The following is a 17,819-nucleotide window of genomic DNA, read 5'->3' as shown; positions in this document are numbered from 1 at the left end:
GCTTGATTGTTTACACCCATTTTCATTAGCCTCATTTCATTGTTAACAATCATACAGTCTCCAAGTTCTTAGGGCTCCAATACTTAGTCAATAGCAGATTTCACTGAAATGCTCCTTATAGTTGCAGCATAATTTGATTTTCAGGATTTTTTAGTGAAAATGTATTGTCCAAGAGGCCCTCATTTATATGTAACAGTATGAATCTAAAGATGGATTTTCAAAGAAAAATATTACAGGAAATATAAACTTTTTCTAGGGGGTCAAATACTTTTACAACCCACTGTGTATTTATATGTATGTGTGTGTGTATATATATGTGTTTGTATACATATTCTTTTAAGTCTGAATCGCAATCTGATTATTAGGTGGTTACAAACCAGGCAACACTTGTGGTTGGTCCTAATAATCAGATTGTGATTCAGGCTTAAAAGAATGTAATACTCCAATCTTCACCCTGCCAAATAAGTGAACCAGATGCAGTGCTTCTGTGTCAGAAGCTTCACCTCGGGTGCTGACATCAGAGGTTCAATCCCTGCAATGGGATGCAAAAGTGCATACACCTGACAAGCCCCAATAAGGGCAAAACACGTGTCGTGTACTCTTTGTATTATTTGGCAGATACTGTTCTCACAAAATAAGAGGATGTGTGTTTGTGTATGTATACTGTATGTATATATGTATATGTATATAATTATGTGTGAAAGAAGTGGATCTTGCAGATAATCTGTAAGCCAAGAAACGTTTGCTCCATCCAGAAGATGGCAGTTGTACCCATTTTGGTGTTGCAAAGATATACAAGAAGAGGAAGTTGTCTAAGGTTTCTTTAACATCTGACATCTGCAAGCTGTTGAAAAGAATGGTGGTGTGCAGAGTGCAATTCTTGTGAAAAATAAATCGGTTGCTTACCACATTTCAGAGCACCTTTAGAAGAACAGGCTCACTTTGGAGCATGTAGTAAGAGAAGCTTTTGATTACGGTTTTCTTGGATAGAGAAAAGGTATATCACGTGCTTTATTAAATAAACCTAGAAATCTAGAGAAGTGGTTATATCTAGAAATGGACAGCTGATGTCTTATTCAATTGAAAGGCTGAGTTAAGATCAGAAGTAGTATAAAAAATAATTTTGATACAATTGATGATTTGCATATATTCAAAGAGAATCATGAGAACATAAGAAGATAAGTATTGTACTGTATCTCACTGAGCACTAGTATTGTAAGGGTTGTGGACACTGACGTTGAAAACAACGGGATACAAAAACACCAATTTAAAATAAAAGCAATTTCTTTATTCTTGGTGAATCAAAGAGACTGCCCCAACCCCTGGTCAGAACAGACAGCCTGCAGCCTCACATGGGGCTTGCCTCTATATACCTTCTTCATGTATTAAGCAAAAAAAAAGTATACATGGCAGTTCATTTTGAGGTTATACATAAATTATAATAGCTTACGACTCCCTGAATTGGAATGTGTACATTGCTTCTTTCAGATAAAGAAGTTATCAGAGCACTCACAGTTTTAAGAAATATGCTCAAATAACTTTAAGCAAGAATTCAGAAAGTGTCATGACTGATTTATAATATCACAGGGTGTTCTGTAAGTAATAAGAGGTCAGCATTTTCTCATAAAGGAATGCAAGTTAGTCTAATAATTCTGTGCACAAGCTTAATTCTTTTTTCTACCTAAATGAAGAACAAATGATATAGAAGTAAAAATTGTATAGCTCTCTGCAGCATGATTACTACAAAATACAATCATTGGTATTGTGAGTTAAATACTTATAATCACTTCAGTTAATAATGTTTTTTTCTTTCTCAGGGTTTAACTTAAAAAGGCTTATGCCTATATATTTTTTATTTTCTTAAGTAAGCTAGAAGCCACCAATATATTATAAGTCAAAGGTCGAATATGTGAAGAGGGGTGGAGAGAGTGGACTCCCCTTTTCCAGAGAGAGAATGTGAACTTTTAGGCTGGAAATAGTGGTGCTGAGCACTGGGCCGGTATTAGGCAGGAAAATAGGGCTTGTTAAGCAGGCATGATGGATAGAGCAGAGTACTACACTCATTAAACTGGGAAACAGTGGTGGAATTAACAGGAGGCAGGATGAAGGGAATGTTCAGAGTCACTGTAGATGAGGATGAGTAATGGGCTACATGATAGGACCTGTAGCAAAAGTGAGGTTTGCCCATCCCTGGGCACTCAGTCTGTGTGAATTGAGTCTGTATGTGCGCTGAGACTCCCGAGTGCCTTCTTTGGGCTGAGGGTACCCACTTCTCTGCCACGACAGCAGTTATTCAGAAAAGCACATGTTCAAAAATGGCACTCCATATATACAGTAAATGTGATCCATCCATGCCTATGTACCATGAAAACAAATGACATATTTCATGCAGTTACAGTTAATATGGGAAAGTCATTAAATGCAGTTAATGGGGCTGTGTGGAAGAGCAGAAAGTATGTTATGTTTATTTTAATGTGCAGTAGCAAAAGTGTTTTATTGTGGAAATGCATCTGTACCTTAATATGGATTCTTTATTGCACCCCCAGAGTAGAGCTTTATTTGCACAAGGACAGCTGCTTCCAACCAAGTGTTTTACCAGCTCAGCACAAGTAGGCCAAACAGTTGTCTTCTGATCGAATTTCTGCCTGTGTCAATCACTAAAACAGGAGCCTGTAGCCAACGTTTGCAGTATGTTACACTGATCTGTAAAGTTTATTTCATTGTATCTGAAATTACTCATATGAGCAGAAACCAGAGAGAGTAGAAACGAGACACATTTAGGTAAGCCAGCTGACAGAAAAGATGTGTGAGACAAGTTGGCTGATGGGGGGAAGAGTGGGAGATTTATGACACAAACAACTGGAAGACAGCATGCCAGGATAGTCGTCCTATTTGGTGTGTGGCCAATTTAAGTACTAATTCCATGGGGCAGGGATTTGTATTGATAGAAGTAGGCCTGACTTATTGTCTTGAAGTTTATTTCAAAGCCCTGCTGTTCAGCTGAAAGAGAGAGAGAGATGGATAAATGACAACTGGAAAGTGCAGGCGACGCGATGGAGAGAAAACATGTGCAGGACACACAAAGCAGGCATTTTTTAAAGTGCTGATGTCTGCTTGACCAGTATGGTTGAAAAAACACAGCCTGTCTTAAATGATGTCAATAGGTGACGGTGTTATTTGGGTTCAGTCCAGAAATGAATAGCCCGTCTCCACATCTGGCAAAAATTCTATGTCTGGCACAAGGTTATTAGAGTTAATGAAAACTAAAATCAAAACTGAAACTATTAAAAAAAAAAAACATTTTTATAAAGTGAAATAAAATAATTAACAAAACCAAAATGAAAAATTAAAATTAAATTAAACTATTAAAGTACCTGAAAAGATTAACTGAAATAAAATAATTATTTACTAAAAATATTTTTAGTTTTTGTAACAACCAGTCCTACAGGGCCAACCTCTGCTGCAGGGGTCCTGAAATTAACCGAAAATATATTAAGAATTTCATATTTGTTTTTGAATAAATGTTCCTGCTGTTAGTCTTTAACCCTTGTAACTTTTAACTCTAAAACAGGAAGTCATCCACCATAAGCAACCCGTATATTTTCATCCAGTGATCAGCGGCAGTGAGGGAGGGTGGGTGTTGACATAGCATTTGCGGTGACGGAACAAGCTGAATATGAATGCGTAAAGCATGAGACAAAGGAAGTGATTTACTGTGTGATAACAGTGACAGTTCTTGAGAAGCTGATAGTTTCATGGTGGAGAGAGTGGGCACCCTCAGCCTAAAGAAGGCACTTGTTGTCTCAGGATAGGCCACAGAATCAGACTTTATTGTATGGTGCACATACAGACCCAATTCAGGCAAACTAAGCCCAGAGTGATGGGCAGACCTTACTTTCATTACAGGTCTTATCATGCAATCCATTTTTCATCCTCATCTGACTCCCACCATTCCATTCCATTCCCCTCATCTTGCCTCCTGTTAACTTCACCAATATCTCCCAGCTTAATGAGTGCACATTGCTCTAGCTATCATGCCCGCTTGGCAGGCTCTATCTCTGCCTAGTGCCGGTTCAGTGCTCACCACCAATATTTCCAGCCTGAAAGCTTAGATCCCCCTCTGGAAGAGGGGAGTCTACTCTCTCCACCCCTCTGAACTTCAACTTATAATATACTGTATTGGTGGCATCTAGCTTACTTAAGAAAATAAAAGATATATAGGCATAAGCCTTTTTAAGTTTAACCCTTACAATACTAGTGCTCTTTGAGATACAATACTTAAAATGTGCTTGTGACTCTCTTTGAATATATGCAAATCATCAACTTTATAAATATATTTCTATATATCTCACATGAGCAAAGAAAACTCTTCTGTTCTGGCAGATTTCTGATTTAAAAGGAATTCCATACTTCGTTTTGCAGTGAAAAAAAATGCTCCAGAGCATGTCCCTTGCTCAGTCATCATACATCATTATGCTGAAGGAGGTTGGTGCACTCCACTCCACTGTCTTTCAGCAACATTTTAAAAGGTCGATGTGGCAAGCTTAAAGTAGAGTGAATGTGGTTGACAATTTTGGTGACTGTATTCATTGCTTCTTTCATCTTGCCAGACAATCTTGCACACAAAACAGTTTGAATTATGCAGTGCAGCAAATTAATAGTTGGATGCTCTGCTGCAAAGACTTTCTCCTTACCAAAAGAAAAATATAAATCATGAAAGTTATTTATCTATATGTTAGATATACATGTTTAAGCCAAATATGTATTTTGTTTCCTTATAACAAAAGTTGGAAATGATCTTCAGTGGTGCTACACTTACAACTTCAAAGCAACTAGTTTGACGTGAGTGTTTTGGAAACATCTGTGCATTGCACCAAATGCTTCAAAGATCAGCTCTGGTGCTTTGGCTTCATGAAGAGCACTCCACAGGTATGAAAATGGTCAGGTGAATGGAAAAAGAAAATTTGCAGATTGTTTTTGATAGGCACAAAGGTTTTTATGATGAATTTTAGTTATGTTTTTAATTGTCCATGTGAAACTTGTTGACACTATAGCAACTTAACATTGGTAAACACTTTTGGAATCATCTAAAAAACAACCACATCAGTATTGGCCATGTACGTCATGATGGATGCACCTCAGTTTGTTATATTTCAATATGAACATCTGCTTATTTATGTGTTTCTACAGATTTACAACAGAACAGTCCTTTTTCTTCATATCTGTCACCTCAACACAACCTTTGGCAGAGACCACAACATACACAAGACAATGAAAACCTGAAGCTATCAACATCTCAACTGGACAGTTCCATACCTGTGAAACTAATGAGTTGTGTTGTGAAACTAATGAGGATTAATGATGGGAACACTCATCAGCAGGGGAAGAAAACAGATCCTGTGATGTTGGGTTTCTGCAAAGAGAATAAAAGAAGTTATAACAGCAATTCTAAGGATAAAAATCATCTTAAAGACCACCAGAAGCGACACTGCTGTGCTGAATGTGGAAAACAATTCACCAACAGTAGCACTCTTCAGACACACAAAAGAATTCACACTGGAGAAAAGCCATATTGCTGCCTAGAATGTGGTAAACAATTCTACCGGAAAAGTCATCTTGTTAGCCACACGAGAGTTCACACTGGTGAGAAGCCATTTGGTTGTTCGGAATGTGGCAAACAATTCTCCCACAGTAGTGTTCTACAGTCACACAAGAGATTTCACACTGGAGAGAAGCCATATAGTTGTCCTGAATGTGGCAAATTGTTTTCTGACAACAGAGACCTTCTGACCCACTTAAAAATACACACTGGAGACAAACCATTTTCCTGTCCTGGATGTGATAAACGATTTTCTGCTAAGAGCTCCCTTCGTAGCCATGCAAGAATTCACACTGGAGAGAAACCATTTTGTTGTCCTGAATGCGGTACATTATTCGCTCATAGTAGCAGTTTCCAGACACACATCAGACGTCACACTGGAGAGAAGCCATATTGCTGTTCTGAATGTAACAAACGATTCTATGACAAGAGAAGTCTTCAGAACCATGCAAGAATTCACACTGGAGAGAAACCATTTTCATGTCCTGAATGTAACAAACGATTCTATGAAAAGAGAAGACTTCGAAACCATGCTAGAACTCACACTGGAGAGAAACCATTTTCATGTCCTGAATGTGGAAAGCAGTTCTCTCATAGTAACAGTCTCCAGACACACATCAGAAGATACAATAGATGCAATGGGAGTTACTATATATCAAATGTACAACAAAACAGCAGAAATTATGCCAGGATCAACGGGACTAATAAAAATAATCTTTCAGGCATTTCTTGATACCCCGATAATTACCATAACTCCATATGAACTGCCAAAGGAAGCATTATTGGAATAATGCAGGTTCTACATGTCTATCACTGCAAATTTAAGGGGATAAGAAATATAGTAATTCAACTGAACTGTCAAGAGTAAAGAATGAGGTTCACTCACATCTTAATAGATTTGGAGAAATTAACCATGAGAGAAGCCGTATTGCTCCTCTGAATGTGGCAGAGATTTCCCAGAGGAGCCATCTTCATATGCATACAAAGACTCATACTGAATGTGGTAAACAATTCCCCAGAAACTCGATAGCCTCCAAAATCTCACAAATGTAAGAAATGCTCTGACTCAGAAACACCAATTCATATTACAGATAAAGCTGTGAAGGAAGACATTGAAAGGAAGAAATGAGAGTCTCCGTTTACAAAGTGTCTTCATGTGGAGGAGTCTATCAAATTAGAAGTTTTACCTTTATGATGTTTGATGTAGTGCCACCTGCCTTTCAGATTTAAAAGGCTAATAATGCCAGGACCAGTACAAGAGGAATGGTGGAGCCAGTGAAAGTTTGAGCAGAATGTCCATTTTCATTTTTTACTGCCTTTAACAAAGGGATTTTACAGTGAATTATTAAAAGTTAATCAAACAGCACTGCCTGGAAATTTGCAAAATCACATAGAAACATCATCTCTTAGGGCTAAGGTACACTCTAGTCATTTTGGTGTGAACACAAATGCATATGATGACTCCAAACCATGAGAGACGCTGAAAATATAGCAAACCTACTACTCTTTAAAACATTGGAGACCATATGACCTCCAGTTGCAGAAGTCATATTGATTTGGTGGCTCTTCTGTGTCCTTTGCTCCCCTCCCTTCCTTCAGAATCCTCACACTACATTACTTGTATTTCAAAGTAATTTCTACTCATCCTGCACTCTGAATAAGTCAAGTGGATCCTGCAAATTGCAGTGTGAACCTGCTAGTCCAGTGATAAAGGTACTCTAGCAGAGTCTGAACCATCTACAGAATTCAGCAAAGCAGTCATTGCCAATTTCAAGACGTCAGCAAATTTGTGAAACCCTAAACGAACACAAGGAATTCTGATCACTGGAATTCAAAGTCTCCTTTTCCACTTCATAACTCACTCTAGGGGGACAGAGATGGGCACTGCAATGTGAACATCATTGGTATAAAGGAACATTTCGAAGATGGCAATGCATTAGAGATTTGGAAAAGACTGTGGCACTCTATCTTTTCTACTTTATCCGGGTTTTGCTCTAATAATTGAGTGTTTCCACAAGATTTATCCCCTGTGCCAGGATCCATCTTGCTTGAGGCCATTGACATTAAAATTCCTAACAATCTTCAAGCTGGAAAAGTCTTTCATATGAAGGTCCCCGCATATATATATCCATTTGCCAACTACTCTGCCTTGACTGCAGTGGTAAAGAAGGCAATGCAACCTGCTATTCAGGGAGCACAAGTGGCAGGGCTGTACCCATTCCTCATTTGTTCAGTTTGTCTTAAATTGTCTCACACTTCAGGTAGCATCCCCTTTGATGATCCTAGTGAAGTATGCAGGCTATAGCAATTTTCAATTTACTGGACCTTCTCCCTTGTGAGCTGCTCCATGTCAAACTTGACTGCATCATCAGCCACACGTGGAAAGTTTGTGCCATCAGGCTTCTCATGCTGACAAACAGTTTAACTTTGCTGGGCTCCTGGGCTTTAACTTTAACTTTCTCAGTCTTTTTTTTCAGTAGTTTTTATTTAACAAGAGTGTGAGTGCTTTGTACATCTTTATTTCCATGATGCATTGTGCCATGAAGCAGAAGCACTAGTTGAGATTGTGTGCTGCCTCATTTAATGGCTTTTCTGCCATCTACTGCCTTATTTCTTTCTCATTGATGCTTTTTAAGGGAGCGTCTGTTATTAGTCCTTCATTGTGCCATCATGCATGTGCATGTTTTAATGTTTATTTATTTTTAAAGGGTAATATGGATTTTGTATAGATGTTCCCTTTCCTTTTTTTTCTCTCTTTGTATGTTTTATACTAAATGTAGTTATGTTTAAGGGGGGCTGGTGAGGGGTTTGGATGGATGCCCACTTTCTACCTTGTCATTTGATTTTCAGCTGTATTTTACTGGGTTACTTATAAATTTACCATTCTGGCTTTGGTTATTTAAATGGTCTATGTTTGATTTGCATGTCTTCTGTAGGTACATAACAACTCCTTATTTTCCATGTTTTATTTTGTCCTATGCAGCCCGGGCAGGATGTGAGAAGACTGCTTGTGTTGACCGCCTTTTATTTATTTATTTATTTATTTATAATTTATATTTTTGTTTTTGATTTAATGTAATGTAAAGTGGTGGTTTTTTTTCTCTCCCCCTATCAGGTGGTTTATCCTTTTACATTTCTAAGTTATGCCATTTTATTTATGTTTTCTGATTTTTTCTTCACCTTGCATGAATGGCTAAAGTAACTGTCACATCTTTGATCATTCATGGCTTGGAGTCCAATAGTAAGCCATCCAGTATTTTGGCCTGCTTGTGGGACAGACATTGTTAATCTCGGCTTCCTTCAGGACCTCGGCTTCCTTCGGCTAAAGATGTGCCGAGGCACAATTGCTGCTGAGTTGGCCTTAGCCTCTTGCTAGGAAATCTCTGTTTTTAATCTTAAACTGTTTGAATTACCTGTAACCTGGAGTAATGGAGCATCCTGCACCTCTATTTTAAATTGGCAGTACTTTGTATAGCTTGTCCATAGCCTTTTCCCTTGCACTATTTCTTTCCCTAACTGATATCATCATACTTTCGCTCCAGGGCTATCTCTCTTCATACAAAGCTGTGTGGATGGGATTGTATGGGGGCTTGTGGTCACCTTGTGAGATGTAATTAAGGTCAGAGAACATTCCCAAGCATACAAGTCTGGAGAGTAAAATGCTAGGGTGGCCACTGTGTATGCCCTCAGATCTGCTGAGTACTGTACACTCCTGCCCAGATTTGGTTACAGATGGCAGCATATTTGTACGTTATAAGTAGCCTGCTGTTGCTTGAGTAGTTGGAGTTTCATGGCTTCATTCACAGTTAGGTGAAAATTGGTAGGAAAACTTGAAAAATTACCACAGAATAATGTGGGGCATTAATAAACTTTTCCTGTGCATAATTTTATAAATATCTGGGAATAAAAGAGTGTTAACTGATCCTTCAAAGTGCATAAACTACAAGAAACTAGGTAGCAATAGTGAGTGCTTATCTATAACAAACAAAATCCTTAGGCACTCCAGAATTCAAATTCAGCCTATCAGTCCATGAAAATCTTCTACTTATCTAGCAACTGTGGCGGTAGCCATTTGTTTGGCACAGAAAAGATTTACACAAACGGCTCCTCGAACAGCCAAGCTATTGCGTGCGTGGACCGTGACAGATAAACAAAAATCCCACCTATTTATGTGTCGTTGTGGCTTTAACAGAAGTTCAATAAATAGATAAATACATCCACAAACACACCAGAATGACCTAATAGAAAGGAAATTTAAAAAGAAAGAAAACATCTGACTTTGCAGTCCCAGTTCCAATGAGTCAACATGCAGGTGTATTGCTGTTCATATAAAGGAGCCCCAGTAGCGTTTCTTGACACACTTGTGCTGAATGATTCATTTACTGAACATCCTCAGTCTTGGGTGTGGTAGAGAGAGGATGTGCAGCATTGTTCATTATGGCACTCAGTTTTGTTTTCATTACCTCCTTTGCTATGACCTCCAGGGGGTCTAGAGTGCTTCCTTTAACTGAGGTTGCCCTTTTAATTGGTTTGTTGATTTGGTGGGCCTCTCTTGAAGTGATATCAACGGCCCAGTACATCACAATGTAGAAAATCCCACTGGCCATTATAGAAGATGTGAAGGATGTCACTTCTCACTTTAAAGGAGTGCAGTCTCCTGAAGAAAAAGAGCCTCCTCTGCCCTCCCTTATACAGTTCCTCTGTGTTGTAGGACCAGTCCAACCTGCCATTAATGTGGACCTCTAAGTACTTGTAGGAGTCGACCACCTCTACATCCACTCATTGCATAGTGACCAGAAATAGAGGCTTTTTAGTGCGGTGAAAGTCAATATCTATTTTTTTTTGTTTTTGCTAATGTTAAGTTGTTGACAATTCTCTTTCCACCAAGAAACAAAGTTCTCCATCTGACTCCATTCCTGTGTCTCATCTCCTTTATCAGTTCACTCCATAAGTGCAGAATCATCTGAGAATTTCTGCCAGTGACATGACGTGCTGTTTTATTAATAATTTAAGATGTACACAATGAAGAGTAAAGGAGACTGGACTGTTCCTTGTGCTCCTGTATTGATCACATCTGTATCAGAGACACAGTCCTTGAGTCTCACAAACAGTGGTCTCCCTCACAGATGGTCCATTATCCTGGACACCAATAGGCTCATCCACCTGCATATCTCTGAGTTTACCCATTAACATTTTTGGCTGAATGGTACTGAAGGTGTTGGAGAAGTCAAAAAACCATAGTCCTCACAGTGCTTTATGCTTTGTCCAGGTGAGAATAAGCCTTGTAGAGCAGATAGATGACTGCAGCCTCCATTCCAGTCATCGCCTGAGAGGTAAACTGCAAGAGGGTTCAGGTAGTCTATCATGACAGGTCTCACATCGTCCAGGACAAGTGTGTCAGAGGTCTTCATGATGTTAGACACAAGTGTCACTGCTCTGTAGTCATTAGGTGAGGAGGTGCCTGTCTTATTTGAAACAGGAACAATGTAGGATGTTTTCCAGAGCAGTGGCACTTTCTGAGGCCTTGTGGACAAACTGAACAGGTGACAGAGGACACCACAAAGTTGGCCAGCACAGGCCTGAAGCACTCAAGGACTCACTCCATCTGGTCCCACTGCTTTTCCTGTGTGTGGCTTTGCCGTTTGTCTCCTTACTTGGTCTTCAGTTATGAACAGTCTACACTGATGGTCAGAGGAGGACTCGTCACTGGCCATTCCACTTGGCATGGTAGGATTTGCTGAGGTAGTGAAGATTGTGTGGGAGGACTGGTTATTGGAAGAGGATAGCAGTGGGATGAAACATTTACCAAAACAATTGGTAACAATTGTTAGCATTGTCCACATCCCCTTCTAGCACCTGAGCCCTGCATTGCTTGAGTCCTGTAATTGTGGTCAGTCCATTCCAGACATCCTTCATGTTCTTCTGAGTGAGTCTTTTTTCTGTTTTAGCTTTGTTAGCGTCCTCTCCTTCACTCAGCTTTTTCTTTAGCACTTGCTGTGTGTCCTTCAGAGCTTCTTTGTCACCAGCTCCCTTTTTCTCATGCAGGAGACTTTTTAGCTCCTTAGTAATCCAGAGCTTGTTGTTTGGAAAGCATCACACTGTGTTTGAGGTACAACAGTGTCGACACAAAAGGTAATTAGTTGTGCTGCAGTGACGGGAGCCCCTCAGTGTCGCCCCCATATGACTCACACATTACTTCCCAGTCTGTCATTTGGAAACTGTCATTCAAGGCCATTTCAGCCTCCAGGATCCACCTCCTCACTATCCTAGGTGGTGACAGCTTGATGTCTAAAAAGAGGCTTGTAGCTGGTAATAAGATGAATCTGGTTATGGTGACATCTTCCCAAAGGGTTAAACTTAAAAAGGCTTATGCCTATAGTATATATATATTTTGTTTTCTTAAGTAAGCTAGAAGCCATCAATATATTATAAGTCAAAGGTCAGGTATGTGAAAAGGGGTAGAGAGAGTGGACTCTCCTATTCTAGAGAGGGAATGTGAACTTTTAGGCTGTAAATGGTGGTGCTGACACTGGGCTGGTATTAGGCAGGGATAGGGCTTGTCAAGCAGGCATGATTGATAGAGCAGAGTTCTACACATTAAACTGGGAAATATTGGTGGCATTAGCAAGAGGCAGGATGAATGGAATGGAGTGTTGGGGGTCAGATGAGGATGAATAATGGGCTACATGGTAGGACCTGTAATAAAAGTGAGGTTTTCCCATGCCTGGGCACTCAGTCTATGTGAATTGAGTCTGTATGTGTGCCGTTCAATAAAGCTTGATTCTACTGCCCGTCCTGAGACTCTGAGTGCCTTCTTAGGACTGAGTGTACCCACTTCTCCGCCACTATAGTAGTTAATCAAAAAATCTCATATTTGAAAGTGGCACTCCGTATATCATTTAGCATAAATATAAATGATATATTTCAGGCAGTTACAGTTAATATGGGAAAGGCGTTAAATGCAGTTAATGGGGCTGTGTGGAAGAGCAGAAGGAATGTTAAGGTTGTTTTAATGTGCAGTAGCAAAGTGTTTTATTGTGGAAATGCATCAGTACTTTAATATGGCTTCTTTATTGCACCCCCTGAGTAGAGCTTTATCTGCACAAGGACAGCTGCTTCCAGCCAAGTGTTTTACCAGCTCAGCACAAGTAGGCCAAACAGTTGTCTTCTGACGGAATCTCTGCCTGTGTCAATCACTAAAACAAGCGCCTGTAGCCAACGTTTGGAGTATGTCACTCTGATCTGTAAAGTTTATTTCATTGTATCTGATTTTAGTCATATGAGCAGAAACCAGAGAGAGTAGAAACGAGACACATTTAGGTAAGCCAACTGACAGAAAAGAAGTGTGAGCCAAGTTGGCTGATGAGGGAAGAGTGGGAGATTTATGACACAAACAACTGGAAGACAGCACAGCAGGATAGTTGCCCTATTTGGTTTGTGGCCAATTTAAGTATGAATTCCGTGGGGCAGGGATTTGCATTGATGAAAGCAGGCCTGACTCATTGTCTTGAAGTTTATTTCAAAGCCCTGCATTTCAGTAGAAAGAAAAAGAGAAAGACGGACAAATGACAACTGTAAGGTGCAGGCAAAGTGATGGACACAAAACATGTGCAGAACACACAAGCAGGCAATTTTTAAAGTGCTGATGTCTGCTTGACCAGTATGGTTAAAAAAACACAGTCTGTCATAAATGATGTCAACAGGTGAAGGTGTTTTTTGGGTTCAGTCCAGAAATAAAAAGCCTATCTCCTTATCTGACAAAAATTCTATGTCTGGCAGTTGCCTTTATCTGACAAGAATTTTATGAATACTATAATATGTGAGTGGTTACAATGACCAGGATCCAGCACAAAATCAGAAGCGTCTCCATGTAGATGATATTCCGCCAGATGAGACATCTAGTGATCAGCATTTCCCCACTTAAAGCTAGCTGTGTGTCCCTTGGCTTCTCTCTGGCCTGAATATGTATGTATAAATGGATTATGCACTGCATTATGGGAATGGAAATGATCATTTATAGCATGTTAAATACATTTATCTCTTTTTATACCATATAACCTGGTCTGATATCTTTAATTTAATATTGTTTTTTGTATCAGTAAGGTATCTATCTATCTATCTATCTGATTATTTCTGCCATGGTTACAAAAGAGATGGGGATGTTCTGCATGCATCCCAGGGAACAAGTGCCCCCTGCTGGATACAGTGCACACTTACCATTCTGTTTTCAATTGGAGGCCTCTCTTATCAGTCACTAATCCCTGCAGTCAACCACATGAGGTGCTCTTAACAATACACCTGGAACCAATCCAACAATATAAAATCAATTTCACTATGAAACAAAATTAATGAAATACAGTAAAACCAATAATAGCAAAAAAAAAAAGAAAAAGAAAAATAGTCCTTTTTTGGAACGCATACTCTGAAATCAGGACTGTCCTTGTCACTGGAACATCAGGTCACCCTTAGTAAATGAGAAAGAATATTTAGAATTAAGTTGTGTCAGTCTTTCCAAATAATAAAAGTATGATGCTAATAGAACTATAAGAAGCATGACACTTATGTATTAAATAAGAATGTGCTAAAGTTAACAGAACAAATGTAATCTAATGCAGATACTAAAGCTATAAGAATATAATTTCTTTATAACTATTATAATGTACTGAACTAACCTTTATGTAACCCTTGATATTTTATGAGCAATGCGCTTAAAAAAAAAAAAAAACTATAAGGAGGTGAGCATTGTCTAAAACTGCTGAGTTGTATACACCCAATAACCGTTAGGACAAAACTTGCTCTAACTGGTCTTATGTACGTGTAAGTTAGCAGAAGTGTATTTCTTAAAATTGTGACATTACTGACCACTTTTTATCAGTAAAAAACACAGTTTTCTCTGCATGTACAAATTCAGGATGTGGACAGGGGCTACAGCAATCCATGTAATAACCTCAAGATGAACTATGTTTATTTTTTTTATTCTTGTCAACAGACTTGAGTACTTAAGGAAGTCTCTCTTTCCTGCTGGCAGGCTGACGGTTTGTACCACTGGAACGTGACAGGGTCTGCAGTCTGCCTCTTCTCACCAAGAATAAAGAAATTACTTTTTATTTTAAATTGGTGTTTTTGCCTCCCGTTGTTTTTCCGACTTCAGTATCCACAGTAAATAACACTGGCAGTGAACTAGTGAATCGTCATAATGAGCAGATTATGGAGCTGTGAGGCTGACTTAGTGTAAAGTAAATAGTACTAACTAAATGTCTAAGCATAATGGTTTACACACCACAAGGTAGTTCATATCTAGAGAACCTTTGTCATGGCGCAGGCACAGCACCCAGTCTTCAAACCATACTTTATTACTGTTCTTATCATAGAATCCATTACTCATCCTCCTCTGACTCTCAATCATCATATAGCCTTAGACCTGCCCCCAATTAGTTGCACCAATATTTCCCAGCCTAATAAGAATAGTGCTTTGTCCTGCTCATCACACCCACTTGGCAGGCCTTCACCATGAACCCACCTAGCTCCTGCCACCATTACCTAATGCCCATCACCTGACCCTACGTCCATCATCTGACTGAAACTTTCCAACATTACTCCTTACCCTGTGCAGGTGTCTGAGACCTGTTTATCGATCGACTCCCACCAGCAAGTTGATATCATGAGGACCCCCACATAAGATACTGGGCCACTGAAATGAAATGTTGCAAAATCATCCCAAAAGGCTAAATGTTTAGGCAACTGCACCTCTAAAACAGTGACACTGTTTTTTATTGAGCACACTTTCCTTGTCTTGTCGTCAGCTCATGTTAGTGTCCAGACAGAGCAAGCCACGGTACAACTGTGAGACGTGCAGCACTCGCCGGCTACAACGTAACAATAATAATTTCCGGAACGTGTTGTTATGTTGTCATTCATTTTACCTACTGTCTTTCTTTCATTCATATGTTACGTAGGCACGTACCTTTTATCTTCGGCAATCTCATTCTCTAACCAGGCCTCAGGAGCTAACCAGCATAACACTGTCCACCACCCCTTTCGTTATTCCAGCACAGTGTTGACATCCGTGAGTAACAACAACGTACTAAACTGGAAGGTGGTCTATGCATGCGTGGAATTCGTGGACAAACAAAGATCAAGATCCAAATGAAGATTATATATAATTAGTTAATTTAAAGCACAACAATTTCTTTAGTTTGAATATCTGTGTTTTGAGGTGTGACTGGAGTACTACAGTCTTCAGTAGTATAAGCCTGGAGGAGATTCTTAATGCAATGCCTATGTTTTAGCTGTCTCTCTACTGCCATCTGGTGCTTCTTCTTCTAATTCATTCGTGGACAAACAAAGACCAAGATCCAAATGAAGATTATATATAGAGATATATACAGTACTGTGAAAAAGTTTTAGGCAGGTGTGAAAAAATGCTGTAAACAAAGAATGAATTCAAAAATGGAAGTGTTAATCTTTTATTTTCATCAATCAATAAAATGCAGTGAATGAACAAAAGAGAAATCTCTTGGAAAGGGTATGACCACCCTTTGCCTTCAAAAAAGCATCAATTCTTCTAGGTACACTTGCACACAGTTTTTGAAGGAACTCGGCTGGTAGGTTGTTCCAAACATCTTGGAGAACTAACCACAGATCTTCTGTGGATGTAGGCTTCTTCACATCCTTCTGTCTCTTCATGTAATCCCAGACACACTCGATGATGTTGAGATCAGGGCTCTGTGGGGGCCATACCATCACTTCCAGGACTTTTTGTTCTTCTTTACGCTGAAGATAGTTCTTAATGACTTTGGCTGTATGTTTGGGGTTGTTGTCCTGCTGCAGAATAAATTTGGGGCCAATCATACGCCTCCCTGATGGTATTGCATGATGGATAAGTATCTGCCTGTATTTCTCAGCATTGAGAACACCATTAATCCTGACCAAATCTCCAACTCCATTTGCAGAAATGCAGCCCCAAACGTTCAAGGAACATCCACCATGCTTCACTGTTGCCTGCACACACTCATTACTGTACCGCTCTCCAGCCCTTCGACGAACAAACTGCCTTCTGCTACAGCCAAATATTTAAAATTTTGACTCATCAGGCCAGAGCACCTGCTGCCATTTTTCTGCACCCCAGTTCCTATGTTTTCATGCATACCTGAGTCGCTTGGCCTTGTTTCCATGTCGGAGGTATGGCTTTTTGGCTGCAACTCTTCCATGAAGACCACTTCTGGCCAGACTTCTCCGGACAGTAGATGGGTGTACCTGGGTCCCACTGGTTTCTGCCAGTTCTGAGCTGATGGCACTGCTGGACATCTTCCAATTTCAAAGGGTAATAAGCTTGATGTGTCTTTCATCTGCTGCACTAAGTTACCGTGGCTGACCACTGCGTCTACGATCCTCAGCGTTGCCCGTTTCTTTGTGCTTCTTCAAAAGAGCTTGAACAGCACATCTTGAAACCCCAGTCTGCTTTGAAATCTTTGTCTGGGAGAGACCTTGCTGATGCAGTAGAACTACCTTGTGTCTTGTTGCTGTGCTCAATCTTGCCATAACATGAAACTGTCTTCCACAACCTCACCTTGGTAGCAGAGTTTGGCTGTTCCTCACTCAGTTTTAAGCCTACACAGCTGTTTCTGTTTCAGTTAATGACTGTGTTTCAACCTACGTGTGACATTGATGATCATTAGCACCTGTTTGGTAGAATTGGTTGATCAGACACCTGACTAGAATCCTACAAAATCCCTGACTTTGTGCAAGTGTACCTATAAGAATTGATGCTGGTTTGAAGGCAAAAGGTAGTAACACCAAATATTGATTTGATTTAGATTTTTCTTTTGTTCGCTCACTTTGCATTTTGTAAATTGATAACAATAAACATCCATCCATTTTCCAACCCGCTGAATCCGAACACAGGGTCACGGGGGTCTGCTGGAGCCAATCCCAGCCAACACAGGGTACAAGGCAGGAACTAATCCCAGGCAGGGTGCCAACCCACCGCAGGACACACACAAACACACACTAGGGCCAATTTAGAATCACAAATCCACCTAACCTGCATGTCTTTGGACTGTGGGAGGAAACCGGAGCGCCCGGAGGAAACCCACGCAGACACTGGGAAAACATGCAAACTCCACACAGGGAGGACCCGGGAAGCGAACCCAGGTCTCCTAACTGCGAGGCAGCAGCGCTACCACTGCGCCACCGTGCTGCCCCCATACAGATGTTCTTT

General features: G+C 39.9%; 1 protein-coding gene across 4 annotated transcripts in view; it reads left to right on the top strand.

Annotated features, from left to right (window-relative positions):
* Positions 1 to 17,819, top strand: part of LOC114664587 (gastrula zinc finger protein XlCGF57.1-like) — a 536,731-nt gene that overhangs the window by 126,914 nt on the left and 391,998 nt on the right. Inside the window, exon 4 of one of the 4 annotated variants that reach the window (XR_007934537.1) lies at positions 7,092 to 7,386. The exons of 2 other annotated variants lie outside the window; for them this stretch is intronic. Coding sequence is in view for 1 of the 2 variants with exons in the window: in XM_028818774.2 (XP_028674607.2) it covers positions 5,191 to 6,332 (1,142 nt within the window). In the remaining variant the exon portion in view is untranslated. Of the gene's footprint in view, positions 1 to 5,190; positions 6,800 to 7,091; positions 7,387 to 17,819 lie in introns of those variants that run through there. One more of the 4 variants, XM_028818774.2, reaches the window with a different exon arrangement.

This window comes from Erpetoichthys calabaricus, chromosome 1 (assembly GCF_900747795.2).
Source record: "Erpetoichthys calabaricus chromosome 1, fErpCal1.3, whole genome shotgun sequence".
In the NCBI taxonomy this organism is placed as follows: domain Eukaryota; kingdom Metazoa; phylum Chordata; class Cladistia; order Polypteriformes; family Polypteridae; genus Erpetoichthys; species Erpetoichthys calabaricus.
The sequence above is the reverse complement of the archived record's forward strand: the minus strand, read 5'-3'. Positions and strand labels throughout refer to the sequence as shown.